The sequence below is a fragment of the Pteropus vampyrus genome, unplaced genomic scaffold, assembly GCF_000151845.1.
Source record: "Pteropus vampyrus isolate Shadow unplaced genomic scaffold, Pvam_2.0 Scaffold107, whole genome shotgun sequence".
In the NCBI taxonomy this organism is placed as follows: Eukaryota; Metazoa; Chordata; class Mammalia; order Chiroptera; family Pteropodidae; genus Pteropus; species Pteropus vampyrus.
This window is the reverse complement of record NW_011888888.1, coordinates 1,838,016-1,857,019: the sequence shown is the minus strand read 5'-3', so window position 1 is coordinate 1,857,019 and position 19,004 is coordinate 1,838,016. Positions and strand designations below refer to the sequence as shown.

The following is a 19,004-nucleotide window of genomic DNA, read 5'->3' as shown; positions in this document are numbered from 1 at the left end:
TGAATGAGAGAAGACATTTGCAAACTAAGTCTTTGATAAGGGGCTAATATCCAAAATATATAAAGAACTCATATAACTCAACAACAAAAAAACAAATAATCCAATTAAAAAGTGGGCAGAGGATCTGAATAGGCATTTCTCCCAAGAAGACATACAAACAGCCAACAGACATAAAAAGATGCTCAGTTTCACTAGCTATTAGGGAAATGCAAATCAAAACCACAATGAGATACTATCTCACACCTGTTAGAATGGCTATCATTGACAGGACAAGTAATAACAACTGTTGGAGGGGTTGTGGGGAAAAGGACCCCTCAGACACTAGGGATAGGAATATAAATGGCACAGCCACTATGAACAACAGCATGGAAGTTCCTCAAAAAATTAAGAATAGAATTACCATATGATCCAGCAATCCCTCTTCTGGGTATTGACCCCTCAAACTGAAAACATTTATTCATAAAGATATATGTACCCCAATGTTCACAGCAGCATTATCATAGTGGCCAAGACATGGAAACAAACTAAGTGCAGTTTGATAGATGACTAGATAAAGACGATGTGGTACATGTATACAATGGAATATTACTCTGCCGTAAGATGAAATACTGCCATTTGTAACAACAAGGATGGATCTTGAGATAATCATTCTAAGCGAAATAAATCAAGACAGAAAAAGTTGAGAACCATGTGATTTCACTCATATGTGGGCTATAAAACTGAAAGCAACAAATGAACAAGAAAAACAGACTCATGGACATAGACAACAGTTAGTAGTTACCAGAGGGAAAAAAAGGAAGGGAGGAGATAGATAAGGGTAAGGGGGGGTCAAATATATGGTGGTGGAAAGAAATTTAAAAATATTTATCCTTTGAAATGATCTCTATATGAAAAATACTTACATTCTGAAATTCAAGTAAGAGTGTCCTAATAAAGTAGTCTGTTCTTGCTTGTTCAGCTTCCTAAATAAAGGGAAACATTTAAGAGTCAGTGAGAACACAAAACAAAAACATAGTACACACTAAAACAAACAATACCTTCATATTTAAAGTCCACAATTAAAATTAAGCTTTAAAATTCTAGGTGTATCTGGTAATTATAAAACCACCTTTCTAAAATTCGTGAATTTGTTTATCTAAGTTTTATTTATAGTTTTTTTGTTGTTGTTTTGTTTTTTTTTTTTGTTAAACAGAAGTCTCTGTTAACCAATTACTTAGCTAGGAGCGTATCATCAATAAAAGTAATAACCATCCCTAGAATCATGTAATAGAAATAATACAAACAAAATGTCACTTCTTAGTAGCAACCACCATCTTCAACCATTTTATATTTCCATAAAGCTTGATTTTCCATACTTAACACTCAACTTTCAATTAACTGGATGCTAAATGAAGAAGAGGATTCACTCAGAAATGTCCAAATTGTTATTCTGGTTGGTAACATAACCACTTTAAAGATCTCTTAGTGTCATTTGTCAAAGTATTAGAATAAAGCTTCTGCATCAGTTTGTCACTAACCCTAGTAGTTAAAACAAATATAGTCTAGGACAGTGATAGTCAAGAGCAATGGGGTACTGTTTTATTAATTTTAAAAAATTCAATATTATTTCTGCTTTAATTTTTAAAATCAAACCAATTTATTTTGAACTTCTCAAATAACATTAAGGGAAAAGTATGTTTTTACTTTCATCAAAAATGAGTATAAAAACATTAGCTCAATATTTAATTTTTTCTTGCCTATAAAGGGCAAGTTAGTAAATATTTTTGGTTTTGTAGGCCTTAAGTCTTGGTCTAACCAGCTTTGGTGTTGCGATAGGTGAATATGTAAATTAATAGGCATGGCTGTATTCCAAGAAAACTTTATCCAAAAAGATATTTGCATACTGATGTGCATATAGCAGCATTATTCATGGTGGCCGGGACATGGAAGCAACCGAAGTATCCTACAACAGATGATTGGATAAAGAAGCTGTGGTACATATACAAATGGAATATTACTCAGCCACAAAAGATGAAATATTGCCATTTGCGACAACATGGATTGATCTCTGGATAATCATGCTAAGCGAAATAAGCCAGACAGAAAAAGCTGAAAACCACAAGATGTCTCTTATATGTGGGATATAAACCTAAAAGCAACAAACGAACAGGACAAAGAGAGACTCGTGGACATGGACAACAGACAGTGGTTACCAAAGGGTAAAGAGGAAGATGGGGTAAAATGGGTCAAATACGTGGTGACGGAAAGAAATCTAACTATGGGCGGTGAACATACAATGCAATATATATATGCCTTACTGTTGAATTGTACACCTGAAACTTACTGGATTTCATTAACCAATGTCCTCATAATAAAAAATAAAAGAATAAAGTAATTATTGATAGGTATGTTAAAAAAAAACAAAAACAAACACCTTTATCTACAAAACAGGCAGTGGGCTAGACTGACCCATGGATAGTGTGCCAACATCTGGTCTAAGTGGTTTACATGCAGCAACATGTGACTGAGTTCCTGCTAGCCAGTACTCCCTCCTTCCACCAATACTTTACTCTCCTTCTCACCCCAAACCAAGAGAGCTGATACTGTCCTTTCTCAGTCTCAAATAATGATTGCCAGTAATCAAAGTCACTTCTTATGGTTATTTTCACCAACTTGCTTTCTATTTCTAAATTTATTTTTTGTTTACATTAGGAATAACAAATCCCTGAGTTGTCTGAAATAACTGTAAGACATACAAATTAGTTTCTTTTTTAAATCTTCAAAAATTTTGCTTTTCAGCAAAGATCGGTTCCAATGTTGACAAATCAAAGATTGTTACTAATCAAATGTCTTATCAAGGAGACTTAAATTTTAGTTCATTTGAAAAACCACCCCAAGTCAATTCACCCTTTTCCAAATTATAAACTCTTTCTTTTCTCTTTTCGTTATTGTAAGTTGTTTACTATTTCTGATCCCCAGCTGATCAAAATTTTAAGTTGTTTTGTTGTTGAATGTTAAGTACTGTATGTTTTCACTTGAATTGGGACACTGAGTAATTTCATTACATTTAAATTTACAAATGTTTAACACAAACACATTGCACAGAGCTGGGTTTCCTAGACTGTTCAGGGACTTAATATTGTAGAATACTCTCGGGACTGTTGAGTGGGGAAAAATTCTCTCATGGAAGTAGACAATGTGTTATGTATTTGTTTTTATTAATTTCAACTAATATGAAATACAGTATGATTTTTAAAAATGTGTTTATTTAACCCACGAATAGTTCATTCTAACCAGGGCTTTAGAGTAAATACAGGCAGTTGAACTGAGTTATAGTTAATATTACAAAAATCACTCTGTATTCATAAAGGAGATTGCAACCCAAGTTGAGTCCTTTTCTGTATCATTAAACTTTAAGTATGCATCAGAGGAATTCAGAAGCTGTAAGGATAAATAAGTCAAAAAACTATAGACCTCTTGAACTCACCAATAATAAGTAAAATCATGGAATTATATTTCATTTAACCATGGAAAACAAAGTGAAAAACAAGCAATTCTGACGTGGGGTATAGGGTGGTTAATTTCATGTGTCAACTAGATTGGGCCATTAAGAGTTTGATGTTTCGTCAAACACTATTCTTGGTGTTCCTGTGAGGGTGTTTTTGGTGAGATTAACACTTAGCTCAGTGGACTTTGAGTGGAGCAGATCACTTTCTATAATGTGGGTGGCCCTCATCTAATTAATCAAGGCCTAACTAAAACAAAAAGACCGGCTTCCTCCAAGTAAGAGAGAATTCTCCAGCACACTGTTTTTGTCTGCAGCATCATTTCTTCCTGGTCTACAGCAGACTGTCTTTCAACTGGAACTGAAGATCATCAGTTCGCCTAGGTCTCTAGCTTGCCCACCCACCCTGTAGAGTTTGGACTTGCCAGCCTCCATAAACACATGAGCCAATTCCATGTAATAAATCTCTTTCTCTCTATAGATTCATATCCTATTGATTTTGTTTCTCTGGAAAATATTAATACAGGAAGTTATTTAATTTTCATGTTTGCTGAATCATGGATCTTTTGAGTTGAATAACTAAGACAATACATTTTTTCCCATGTGATTAAGATGCCACCATGTGTAACTCAAAGTAAATTGTTGTTTCTATTTTAATGCTCACTTATATTTTACTTTGTTTTCCCTTCATTGTTTTTGTTTCTTAATTCGTTTTCTCAGATTTGTGCTGTTAGTTTTATAACCTGAATTTAATTCATTTCCAGAATTCATTAAATAGTTACATATTTTAAGTTTCATATCAAATTGTCTGCCATAAAGGACCAATCTTTACTTCCAAGATGACAATAAACCTTTGTATATAAAGAACACTTCTGAAGAACATAACATAGATATGAAAGATTAACTTGATAAACTATACTTCAGTCATGGGTCTTTCCCATTGAAACTAATACTTTACACCAAATTTCAAATAGATCACTCAAAGCAGTTTCTCCATTTACTCACATATAAAAACTTAACTATTAATTTATATACAAAGACTAACACAGAATTAATATAATATGGTACATTTATGAAGTCATTCCCAAAGCATCTAAATTCTAAAGCAGTATAAAAACAAACATTATTAATATTTGTTTATTATAATTAAGTATAGATTTACATGGAAACATTGAGTGGCTTATAAAAAACGGTTCAAACCATATTATAATTTATTCATTGATCTAGCATGCCAACTTTCTGTTTAATAATGTACATAAAAATAGGTACTCACACAAGAAATTTTAAATGGTGCAAATGTTATAGGGTCTTCCCCAAACAAAGGCCAATAGCGCTCACATTTTTTCTGTTGTCCCCCACAAAAAAAAAAAAAAAAGTTAGTAAGTAATCCATATGATAGTTTTTCTTGAACTTTTATAAATAAATACTTTGTGCCCTGGTGTTCAGCTTGTTTTTCCATCCCAGAAAACAGAAAAACTGGCATCAGTAGGCAAGGAGCTGAAGAGAGCTCAGATTTATCCAACTGTTCTTAAAGGTGGGCTACTGTATGTCCCCTCTCTAAGATTAGTCATGATAACATTATTAACATAAGTGCATTAGCTGTTCATTGCTATCTGCTCGGTTTACAGAGAAGACTCCAAAGATCCTCCACTAAGAAAACAAACAAACAAACAAATCCCACTTAAAAAAAAGTGCCTGGCGAAAGATCCATTTAGAATGAAGGGTAGTCAGGCAAGTTTTAACACCTATAAAATGACAATCTACATGATTCTGACTGAATTTTTGTTAAGTGTAAATTCTGTGACATAGTGGAAAGAGCATTCTCGGTGGTATCAGAAGATTTTCCAAGTATTAATTTTCCTGTTTTATTGGCCTTTAGTTCCTTTATCTATAAAAATAAGAATAAACCTTATCTTACGTGACTGTTGCGAGTACTAAATAATAGTATATTTCAAATGTTCTGATGGTAAAAACCCTATATAAGCATAATATATAATTTAAATTATTCACTTTTATTTGAGATTATAGAAAGTATAACCAGTTTCCCCTCTTACCTTCATTTTAAACAGGTATAGAACATTCTATTTTCACTGATTTCTAATATCAAGCCCCATTTAGAAAATGAGGTAAATGAATGAAAGCCTATTTTAATAGACTATATAGTAATTCTGATACTAACAAATAACACAATTTTATCAAGACCCAATAAAATGAAAGCCTTTAAGTGACAATATAGCTTAAAATAAACCTTTTGGCAGTGAGAAATCTATTGTTTCTTACTAAATTCTTATAGTTTCAAATATAGCAAGTAGAATTATTACCTCTAGGCTAGAATCGACCATTAACTGACAATACTGCTCATGGGCAACAAAGTAGAACTGTCTAGTATGTCAGTTTAGCTTAAGAGTAATACTTTAATATTTTACAAGACTTAAAACCACAAACCTAATTTTCCAGTAGAAATTTACAGAAAATGATCAAAATTAAAATATTTTTGAGGGTTTATTTTTTTAGTCTTCTACCTGGTAAAGTTTTTAACATCTTAAAACAGACAGAAAACAAGTTATAAGAGATTAACTTAGTAAGGACTGAAATTGTGTGACTAATATACTGCTGATTCGGACAAGCAGTAATTGAGTATTATATTGGTATTTATACTCCAGGTATAAACTGATAACTATTGATATTAAACACTGTGTTAAACATCACACATATGTAATCTATAATCATATATTCATTTTAGAGACGAGAAAAGTGAAACTCAGGAGACAGTTCACTGTACCATGCATGGTCAAAATGCAGGTAAAGTGTAGGTTTGATTGATTTCATTATCTATGCTCTTTCCATTCTAAGTTAAGATCTAAGTTAAGGTTATCAAATAAATTAATAGGCCCTAACTTATTGACAATTTGCTACTAACAAAACCCTATGAATCACAAAATCTTCAGCTTCAAAAAATGTTGCATTTAATATAACTTAATTTTTCATCGGGTATTATTACTGATATACAATGGGATATAATATATATTAATGGAATGAAAAGAAAAGTTAAGTCCTAAATCTAAACAGTAACTTAAGAAAACAGGAGAGTAAAACCCAAATTTCCTAATACAACAGATGGTACTGAAGTACATACTAACTACTTAAACAGATAACTTACTTAACAATTTGTTTGTATATTTTCTAATTTTAGGAAATGTTCATTTTCTGTCCAATATTACTGAATATTTCCACTATAGTAAAGAATGGCGTTGGGAGAAATGACAAAAATTATCAGTTAAAATAAGGTTTTCCAATGATTTTTGTATTATAACATCTCACATAACTGAAAGATGTACTATCTTGCTTTATGCAACATATTCTTGACTAAAAAAATTTTAAGATTTTTTTTTACAACAAAAATAATTTTTACTTTAATAAACCACATTAGAATAAGGAAATTTCAAATCACCGCATAACTTGTTTTTTAAGGTTGATTTGTATGTTACATTTATAAAGGACTATACTTAAGTTTTACTTAATTCTATTCTAAAATACATTATCACTTCTGACAATGAAGACTTAGTAATTAATACTGTAGGAGATCACAATAGGTTGAAATTAATTTCACTTGCACAGGGCATAAAAATATCAAGGTTAAAAATTTCAGATTAGGAGATTTTCTTCTCTTTGCTTTGAAGGCAGCATAAACAAAAAATGTAGTGGTATTTGCAGATGGAGAAATCAGAATATTCAAGTTATAAATTGATCATAATTAATTAAATTATTTAACTCATTTTCATAGCGCAATTTTATTCTTATTTTTAAAATACCTCTCTACCTCGGTCCACTGTTCTATTTACGCCATTGAATATTTGAAGATTACTAAGTACCAATAAAAAAAACTATTATTTTTAGTATATAATAAAATGTACTTATGAAATGTAAAAAAGTATATGTGCTTTAGAGATTATTTTGTTCCCTTTATGCAATAAAAGCAATAGAACACACATAAAAAAGTATCTCATTTAACTACTAGAGCTCAGAATATAATAAAAGACTAGAAATATATATCCCTAGAAATGAAGTGATAAAAAGAATACTCCATAATTATTTTAAGTGTTGATAGATATACATACCCTTCCCATCTCAAATTCTCGACAGGCCATTACAATAATCTAAAAAAGAGTGGGGGTGGGATGAGATGAAGAATTTATCAGTTAAACATAATTTAATTTCTTTAATGAAATATAAATGTCAAAAGTTACTCTTTATTCTGAGCAAAAGTACATACTTGGCCTGTCAAAAAACAAGTATTAATATTAAAAGTATGAGTTAAAGAAATAATCAAAATCACACCTTCCAAACAAGGGCTATTTAGCAACAAATTAAAATGGCTTCAATTAACATGATGTATTCAATTTGAATTAAATGTTATGAATCTTATAGATTTACTTCTGACTTTAGAAATTACATTTAATACAATTATCTAAAGGCTGAATGCATTTAACTGTCTTTAAACATAAGGTTATTACATTTGCTTCTCCATCCTAATATTTTACACTGTAATATTTCAAACATACAACAAAGTTGAAATAATTTTACAGTAAACACTATATAACTGCCATCTATATTCTACCATTAAGATTTCACTACACTTGTTTTATCACATAGCTATCCCTGTACCCATCTGTCTACCAATTCATCTTATTTGGTAGCTGTCTTATTAGTTACTGACTTAGGACAAGAATTAAAGTATCGCATCCTCTTCTTAAAATATTTCTACTAGGTTGTGAGAATTTAATGAGATAGACTTGATATCAGTTGCTATATTTTTAGAAAACATTAAATATAATTAACATACCATTATGGCCAAAAAAGTGTTTTCATGTCTTACTCGGTAAAACATCCTATGTCATTACATGTAATACTTCTCACAATAGATTATGAAAAGCAAATTACTTACTACAACATTGTACTCCCAGATCATCCTCCAAAAATCTATTACTGTATTTGCTAAAGGTCCTTGGGTTGCCACATATGCTTTTGGCCCATAAACACCCTGCAATGGTTAAAAGCAAATTTCATTATTATGATTACCAAAAATATTATCTTACCTAAATTTTTAGGTTTCAAATTTTATTAGTAATACTGCTTTTTTCACCTAAAGCATTTCCAAATAATTTCAGTTTCACAGTACATAAAACCATGACAAAATATGTTTAATCCACTTTAGCTTTTGGTAAGATGTTATTACTTTTGTGTATTTATTAGACATGGTACACAGAATTGGTAATTAAACCACCTTATGCTAATTTAAAAATTACTATTTACCTAGGAATTAAAAACAAAAGCCCCAAATTCTAAGTTAACAAAATTAACCATAGCAGAAATATAAAAGCATTCTTTGATTCTAAAAACAATACTAAAACTAGCAAATTGTTCTTTCTTAGCTAAATTCTTTCATAGCTGCCTTCGATTATTTATTCAACTTAAAATTTATTGAGTGCCTACTATATATGTTTCTAATAATGAACCCAAGGATATACCAAACAAGATATCAGACTAAAATACTAAATAGCATGTAATGGAATCATACAATGAATCGGAGTTATTAAAGTGCAATTAAAAACTAGAAGTTTTAACACATGCCCTTATGAAAGAATATAAACATGAACATCTAAAACAGCAAATCACCCGTGTTTTAGTTTCTGTTTAACCTATTTGTTTTGGATTTTGCCATAACTGTAATAAAACTGCCTTTGTTGGGAAAAATTTTTTTTAATTTAAAATGATAATTATTCAGTGGTGACACAAATAATATTAATTTTACCACCTCTTACCATTTTAATATTTTATCAATGACACATATTAAAATATGTATAAATGCCATATATAAAATAAATGAAATTATAATGTCATATAACTAGAAAGATTCAAAAACACAGAATAGCTAATGGAATAAAATAGTCTTTTACTTAAGTACCAATCTGAATTTGTCTCCCTACTGATAACTATGTAAGAACTTGACTGCTTTTGATCAGAATATCCAAAAAAGGCTAACTGTATAAAGACTATATTTAATCCTGCATTTTGTGTTGCCACTTGAAATGGTGACGATTGCCAAGTTTTTAATCTAATTTTACATTCTGTAATTTTAAATCAGTATTAGCCAGTAACTTTAGCCCTGGTAACTTATCTCAAGAAATTATTCAAAAGAATGATAAATGTTCACTGCAATATTACCATCAAGAAAAACTGGAAACAACCTATATGGTTTAACAACAGAGAATGACCAAGTACATTTGTGTACATATACTCAAAGGTATAATCAAGAAGATGATTTAGCAATAGGTAAAGTGTTTATAAGCTATCAATGTAAAAGAAACAAAATAGAACACTTTATTTCCAATATCACAAAACTAAGGAAAACTGCTTATCCTTATGAATAAGGGCACTAGAATGGAAAGCACAAAAAAAGTGTGTCAGGGTTGTGATTTTATTTTTATTTCTTTGCTGTTGGTATCATGTTTAGGCAATTTAAAACAATTTAATAAAACTAGTATGTAGGGATACATAAAGTATGACAGAGAAACGCCAATTTAAAGTTAACACATACCTTAATAAAATTTGCATTGATATAGTCTGAATCTTGAGAAGGCGTCTTTAAAGTCAATTTAACTCGGCTGTGATCAACTACAAAAAAAAAATATCATAAATTATGTCCTGTTGGCAGATAGGTGTTTTCTAATGAACCATAAGTAGGATTAAATAAATTACTACAAATATTTACTTAAAAAAACAATTCATAAAAATTGACTCTAGGTACCAGCAATTTCTAACATTGTTTCGAAAGGAAGTAAGTCTTTAAAAACAAATATCTGATGATGTAAAGCTGTGTTTTAAAGTTGCTATCAGTATAATCTCAGGAGCTATTTTAACATGCAAATTCCTGGGCATCATCCTGGATTTATGAGACAAGAGTCTGGGGTTTAAGTCTCTGCAGTTCTTAATAAGCATATCATGTGATAAGCACTAATTACCAATACACAAGCTCATTTGCCAAAATTTTTAAGAAATCTAACTTTCATATTTTATAAGAAATTATAAAAATTAAGTAAGCTATGACGGATAAAATGAATTAAGATGTATAAAAGTACTCAATACTGCACTTGGCCAATATTTATTACATAATGTCTACTCAGGTTAGAAAACAATCTTTACGATAAAGTTCAAAAAATATAAATTTTATAAAATCATGTAGTTCTATTTTCAAAATAAAAAATACATATGATTTTTAAAAACTAGATCTTAAAGGAAGATATAAAACAAAAAGTAATCTTTCTCTGCCCTTAAATTTTAGGGCTCTCTCTTTCCCAACAATGACACTATTAAGGTTCTTTTTTTCCTTTTAAAAGTAATTTTTATGCATATACCTATATACTTTGAATTACACAAGTGCAATCATACTATACATGTTGTTCTATATCTGTTACTTTTCAGTTAATAATATATCCTGCTATGCTATACACCTGAAATATTATGTTAATTATAATTGAAAAATAAAAATTAAAAAAATATATCCTGTAACTCTTCTCAGAGCAAATATAGATCTGTCTTATTCTTTTTAATGTTACATGGAATCCATTAATATGAATTTTTCATAATTTATTTAGCTACACTACTGATGGGCCCTTTTTTAATATTAGAAACACTACAATGAACATTGCTATACGTATAGCTGTTGCCAGCATTGTTCCTGACTTACCTGCTACTTGCCTTCTGAAAGGTGTATAAAGTATGTCCAATTTATATAAGTGAATATACAAGTGTTATTAGTAAGAGTGAGTGGGTGTTATCATACTTTTTAATAGTTGGCAATCTAAAAATGTGAAAAAAATCGACTTGCATTTCTTGAATTATGCAAATTGTCGCACATTTTCATGCTGTCATTGATTATTTATATTTCTTTTACCATAAACCTCCTGTTTATATCCTTTGCCCGTTTTCACCATTTGTCTTTGTTTTCCTACTGATTTATGTAAAATCTATATAAAGAAAAATCAGCCCTTAGTTATAGGTAATGCAAATAGTTTTTTCCAGCTTGTGTTGATTTTTAAAAACTTTTTATTTAGAACTAGTTTTAGATTTACAGAAAAGTTGCAAAAATAATATAGAGACGTCTCATACATCTCTCACTTAGCTTCCCTGAATGTTAACATCTAACATAACCATAGCACAATTATCCAAATCAGAAAATTAACATTGTTACTATTAACTTTTCCCATTTAGAAAAAAAAAAAATGCAGCTTGCTGCCAGCTTTCATGTGTAGGAGTGCTACATTTTCTAGGATTTGACATTTTCAGCGATCGAGAATTACTATATATTTTGCAAATGGAAATACCACTAAAAACAGAATGCTATAAATAGAATGATGTAATTTGTTTTCAAAGACTATCAATATACTTGAGTGATGCGAAAAAAATAATAAAAGCGTGATTTCGTGGCAATCTTTTGGGGTAACGTTAGGACTGTAATCCACAAATTATCTTGGGGTAAACACTCCAGCTGCAAGTGCTGCCAGCAAGTATTCTCGGGGCAAACGAGAAAAGGGTTAACTAAACAAGAGACTATATACAAATTTTATCAGCTTTTTTAAAAAAAAAACAACTTTCTTCTCTTCCCAGGATCTTGTATTACGTTTAGTTATTATTTCTTCTTACTGTCTTCCAATCTATAAAAGTTCCTTTCACTGATATCTTTCTTATGATTAGAATGAGGTTATGAATTTTTGGCAAGGATACCAGAGAACAATGATGTGGCCTTTTGAGAAGACACACTATGAAGTAACTATGTCATATTCCTTGGATGCTAACTTTGGTCCCTGGGTAATATGGTGTCTGCGATGTAAAGTTACTACCTTTCCCTTTGTGGTTAATAAATATTTGTTGGGAGATACTTTGAGCCTATGAAATCTCCAAATAGTAAAACTGCATAATATTCACAGTCTCTAGATTAAAAAGGACAGTAACATGTAACATGTAAAATTAGAATGGACCATAACATATAACATGTAAAATGCCATTATTCTATTATGGTTCTTTCTAATCCAGGAACTATGAATATTAAAGGCAATAAAAATATAAAAAGGCAAATATAAAAGTGGTAACAAATAAACTTCTTGGCACATTCTTAAAGGACAACTAATGAAAAACTAATTTATTTGCCAATGACCGAAATTTTATACATTCATACTAAGGCTCAGTTCTGTTGATTTTATTTATTTTTGCTGAAATCTTCTTTGGAAATTTGTAGAAAGGGACATATAAGAAAGGCATACTAACTGTCAACTGAAATTACTTATCTTCTTGCCATGTTTCCAGGAAAGAAAATGTTTATATGTTTATCAATGATCTGATTCTTATTTCATACAATTCTACATCTTTTTTTTTTTTTTTAAAGCCATTTTGGATAGGAGATACACATCAAAAATAGTATGCTTCTGGAAAATGAGTACGGAACATTCAGTACTTAGGATAATGATGGTTAAGCAACTACATGTAGCTTTCTCTCATCATGTTTGCCAGTAATGAGGGGTCCCAATTAATTACCCTTATTCACATGGCACATGAGCCTCTATTCAAAATATCTCAAAGGCAGAGACTTTGTACAATAGTTGGTTTACCACGGTATCCTCAGTAAATGTTTTTGGGGATTGTGAATCCAAATGAGAATAGTGGATCCCAAATGATAGTCAAAACTGGTGCCAGGCTGCTACACGCAAGTTAGGAATTTAAAAAATTTTCTATGATGGACAGTTTTATGCATATACAAAAATATGCTAGTATAATGAATCTCCATATATCCATTACCCAGCTTCAATAATTATTGAATAAGACATATTGTCAGTCTTATTTCATCTGTCTCTAATCATACATCAGATGGGGGCTGGGGAAAGTGAATTAAAACACAAGATCTCTGAGTCCCATATTCTGCAATAAGTTTGATTCAGTAAATTCAGTGACTTTTTAAAAAACTCTATAGCACGAGCAAATTTTGTAGTCACTACTTTATACTTATAATCATAGTATATTATTGAGAACTTAAAAATCAATATTATGTTGCTCATATAATACATCATGTGTATTTTAACATTCATTAGTGCTCCTATTAAGCATTAAAACAAGGAGAAAGAATAAAAAGCATCATAAAGAAATGAAAACAATCATTCCCAATCTCCATGGTTTTGCTGAGTGCCTCCATGATCTCCCAAGTGCCCAACTCCAAAGAGATAAAATCAATATTGGCTACACAAGAGGCTCTTTAAAGCAGCAACTTTTTCTTTTTGTATAAACATCTACAACCCATGGCAACAAAAAGAATATCTATAAAAAAAAACCATAACATTAAAATCTGTATAAAAAATATAAAATATATATGTAAAAGTGTTCTAGTATAAAATAACCCAAATATCCAAGATAGCACCAGAAAAAAAACACCTAATTGATCTTTGAACAGTGATGAAACTACTTTTAATTGATCAAAAGCAAGGATGTCTGCTCTTGCCACTTCAAGACTACATTATACTAGAGGTTCTAGCCAGTGCAATAAGGCAAAAGAGAGACTCATATTGAAAAGTAGTAAAACTGTCATTGGCAGATGACATGATTCTGTATGTAAAATATCCTAAAGGATCCATAAAAAACAACTAAACTAAAAAATGAGTTCAGGAAAGTCACCGGATTAAAAAAAAAATCAAAATATAAACTGTATTTCTAAATACAGATGACTCTTGAAACAATGTGTGTGTGGAGGGAGGCGAGGGGTGTGAGTTAGGGGCAGTAACCCTCCATGCAGTTGAAAATCTTTTTATAACTTCTGACTCCTCAAAAACTTAAGTTCTCCTTCAGTATCTGTGGGAGATTGAGTCCAGGATTCCCATGAGTACGAAGGATGTTCAAGTCTCTGATATAAAATGGCATAGTTCAGAGCATAGATCATAGATGTGGGCCCGCCACATCTGCTGACTCCTAACCTCAGATCAAAAACAGTACATGTATTTATTGAAAAAATTGTGTATAAGTGGCCCTGTGCAGTTCTAACGTGTGTTGTTCAAAGGCCAACTGTACTAGTAAAAAAGAATTTGAAAATTAAAATTTCATTTACAATGGCTTAAGTAAAAAAAAAAAGAAATATGAGACTTGTATACTGAACACCATGAAACACTGCTGAGAGAAATTAAAGAAAATCTAAATAAATGAAGAGAGAAATTCCATGTTCATAGATTGGAAGAGTCAATATGGTTTAAGATGACAATTCTCCCTAAACTGATCTATAAATTCAATGCAAAAATCCCAGTAGGATTTTTATGGAAGCTGACAAGCTGATCTCACAAGTTATATAGAGATGCAAAGGACCCAAAAGAACCAAACCAATTTTAAAAAAGAACACAGTTAGAGGACTTATACTCTTTGCTTTTAAAACTTATTATAAAGCTACAGTAATCAAGACAGTGAGATACTGGCTTAAGAATAGGTCAATGGAATGAAATTAAATGGATGGGTCAAATGATTTCCGAGAAAGGTAGCAAAGCAATTCGATGGAGAAAGGATGGGTAGTCTTTGGTGCTGGAACAATCCGACATGCACGAAGATTATTTCATACCTTAATCTCACACTATATTATGAAATTAATTCAAAATGGGTTATAGTCTTAATGTAAGAACTAAAACAAAAATACTTCTAGAAGAAAAATGAAAAAACATGGAGAAAATCTTTATGACTAAGATTAGACAGAGTTCTTGCACAGGACATCAAAAGCATGATCCATAAAACTGAATAGATTCCACCAAAATTAAAAGCTTGTACACTTTAAAAGACAACATTAATAAAATGAAAAGCCATAAACAGGGGGAACAAATTTTTCAAATCATATCTGAAAAAAATACTTGTATTTAGGATATGTAAAGAACTTTTACAACTCCACAGGAATAAAAAAAAATCAAATTTTAAAAGAGTACAACTGATTTCAAGACATTTTTCACCAAAAAAGATATATATGTTGCTAATAAAACATGAAAAGATGCTCAATCAATGTCATTAGGGAAAAACAAATTAGAACCACAATGAGATACTTCTACAAACCCACTAGAATAATTATAAAAAGTCAGTAACAAGTGTTGGCAGGGAATATGAAGAAACTGGAACCCTCATACTGTTAGTGGGAAAGTAAAATGGTACACAGCTACTTTGAAAAAGTTTAGCTATTTCTTAAAAAGTTAAACATAAGTCTCCACAGACCCAGGAATTTCACTGCTGGGTATCGACCCAAGAGAAATACAAAACCTATGTCCACATAACAATTTGCATGGAAATATTTATAATAAATAGTATTATTCATAATCCTCATCAACTGGTAAATGGATAAACAAAATGTGATATAACCATAGAATGGAATATTACTGAAAGATAAAAAGGAATGAACTAGTAATATATACTATAACGTGGAAAAATAAAAAAACGTGCTAAGTGAAAAAGCCAGACACAAAAGACTACATATATGATTACATTTATAATGAAATTTCCAGAAAAGAAAACTCTATATAGATACATAAAGAACAGTGGTTGCCTGGGGCTGAAGATTACAAAGTGGCATAAATGATATTTTGGGGATAATGGAAATGTTCTAAAACTGTATTGTGCTGATGGTTACACAACTGTATAAATTTACTAAAAATCATTGACTTGTACACTTTAAATGGATAAATTTTATGGCACGTAAATTATATCTCAATAAAGCTTATAAAACATACTCTTTCTGCAAGCACTTAATATGCTAACCATGCAAAGGAAATGGATGACTTAACATTATTCTTATGACAGTAAGTAAACATACAATTTTTAAAGTACAACTGCTTTCAATATAATTTTCTAAATTAAAGTGACTAGAAATTTATTTGAAACTTGATTTGTCAAACTTTACATAATTATAGGAAAAAAGGCACTGCAACTCTAACTATAGCACAGTGATTAAGAGCTCAGGCTCTAGAACAAGGTTTCTCAACCTCAGCTCTGCCGACATTTTAGCCTTGGATAATTCTTTATTGTGAGGAGGCTGTAGCCTCTGTATTATAGGATGTAGCAGCTTCCCTGGCCTCTGCCCACTAGAAGCCAGTAGCAGCCTGCCCACTCCATATCCCAGTTGTGACAACCAAAATGTCTCTAGACACTGCTAAACGTCCCTTCAGGGACAAAATCACTCTACTTAAGAACCAGTGTTCTGGACACAAACTGCCAGGATTTAAATTCTTATCTACTCCATTAGCTCTGTGACAAGTTATTTAACCTTTCTACATCTCAGTTTCTCATCTGCAAAGTGGCATATAATAGTATCTACCTCATAGATTTGTTGTGATGATTATGGCAAATAATCCATTTATTACAGAAAATGGCAAACAATACAAAATCAGGGCTTTTATTTTTCAGAGGGCCAGTTTAATAGCATACCACTGATCTTCCCTCTCTATCTCTACTCAAAAATATAAAGGTTCCCCCTTCTGTTATCAGCTTCCTCTATGCACCTCACTCCTACTATGTTATTCTCAATATAGTATTAATCACCATATGGCAGACCACATACCTTATCTGTATCCACTGTCTAGTGCCTTGACTAGAATAAAAGTTTCACAAGGGCAGGGTTTTTTGCCACTTTGTTTTCTGCTATATTCCCAGCACATAGCATATGATCAAAGTATTTTGTAAAACGAATGAATGAAATACAACATATGAAAACAGAAACCTAAGGCTGTTTAAAATCATTTCCCCAAATGGAGTAAGTACATTAATTCCAGAGCATAGTAAGAATACCTTGAGATTATCTTGCTTAACAAACACTATCCAGAAGAAACTCATGCCGTCCACTATTCTAAAATGGACTGGAAGGAAAGTGGAGTGTATTCTCCAAAAGCTTAATGAGTGGTTATTATGTGCCAGGTACAATTCTAAGTATTTTACACATGTTAACCTACCTAATACTCAAAATAATCCTAAAAAATATTATTTTAACTTCCATTTTATGGATGAGGAAACCAAGGCATAAAAAAGATGAATCTGAAATAATATAAATAGCAAGTGGTAGAACCAGGATGTGAACTTCGACTCAAAACTTTTCACCATTATGCTATGCTGCCTCTTAGCATAGCAATCTGCTAAAACTGGCTACCCATAGATTCTAAAGCTGAAAATGAAGTTGAATAAGAGAAAAAAGAAGGATTAAATTTATGCAAAGGAGACAGTGAGAAAGGGAGGGAAGGCAATTAGAGAGGGAAGAGAAGATCTGAAAGAGAGATACCCATGGAAGAAAATTTCAGAAAGAGACTGGCTAATGGCATCAAAATAGTTAACAGAAAGGAATAAGCATTGAAAAAAGATACCAAATGTGGCAATTAACTACTAAGAAGAGCAGACATGCAGGCATGAATCATCTTATTAATTCATTTTTTCATGTATAATGAATCAACTAAGGTGCATATTGTGACTAGGGAGTAGATAAGAGTTAATATTTTTAGCATTTTACAAATTTATTCAATTACATTTATTGAATTATCTGTCTGCATGATTTTAATAAAATAGCTTTTTTGAACAGGGAATTCATAAAAGATATTCTTACTTGGATTCTTCAGTATTTAAAATTAAGTTAGTATCAGAGTAATTGTGATGCTTAAAGAAAAATTAAACAACAATATAAAATGCAACAACAACAAACTACTATCAAAAGGAAAACAAGCACAATTACAAATTATCTTGTAGTGTACTTTGAAAGAGAGGTTAATTCTACTTTCTTAACAATCAAACTCATTAGAAAGACTAAAACTAGGTTACAAACTGCTAATCAGTACTTCCATTTCTATTAAGGGCATTTCAAACTTACATGGCAGTATGTCCTTATATCTGTTCTTTTTAACATTTTCTTCTTTTTCTCCAGTGGCTGTGGGATAAATCTTTTCTGTTCTATATTTGGTAGACAATCTTCTTAATCGCTTAAAATACAAAAAGAAAGAAAATACAAGTTTAGAAAAACATTACTATTTTCAAAATTCTAATGATTTACAAATAGCTCTTCACTGAATTTTGCTAACCCCAATTCCTCACAACTCATTTTCCTGTTTTTCTAAGCTCACAGTAGCTTCCTACCCCTTAGTAATTAATCCCAAAGATGATCTGTTTTTTAGCATAAGTGCAAACAAAAGATTAATATTCCAAATAGGAGTGAAACTAGAATAAAAGTAATTTTATTTAAAGAAATCATTAATAAGCCGAGTCAGAATTTTTAACTCAGTCCTTAAGTAATTTTTGTGTTTTAACTAAGGGTCCTAAAAACCAAGTTTTAAAATCATGCCTAAAAGATTATGTACAATTTTCTTTATTTTTTCTCTTAAACCTTGAGCACCCATGATGTGCAAGGCTCCTTCCTTACCATAAGCTAATAATTACTTATAAGACACTGCAAAACAAAGTTCTTTCACATATTGAACTGGAAATG

The 19,004-nt window shown here is 31.0% G+C and overlaps 1 protein-coding gene across 1 annotated transcript in view; it reads right to left on the bottom strand.

Moving 5' to 3' along the window:
* Positions 1-19,004, bottom strand: part of PTPN12 (protein tyrosine phosphatase, non-receptor type 12) — an 86,837-nt gene that overhangs the window by 33,379 nt on the left and 34,454 nt on the right. The window contains exons 2-7 of the mRNA XM_011365212.2: positions 18,393-18,501; positions 10,083-10,159; positions 8,430-8,525; positions 7,603-7,641; positions 4,758-4,829; positions 903-962 (exon numbers count right to left, since the gene is read on the bottom strand). Coding sequence (XP_011363514.1) covers positions 903-962; positions 4,758-4,829; positions 7,603-7,641; positions 8,430-8,525; positions 10,083-10,159; positions 18,393-18,501 — 453 coding nt within the window. The remainder of the gene's footprint in view (positions 1-902; positions 963-4,757; positions 4,830-7,602; positions 7,642-8,429; positions 8,526-10,082; positions 10,160-18,392; positions 18,502-19,004) is intronic.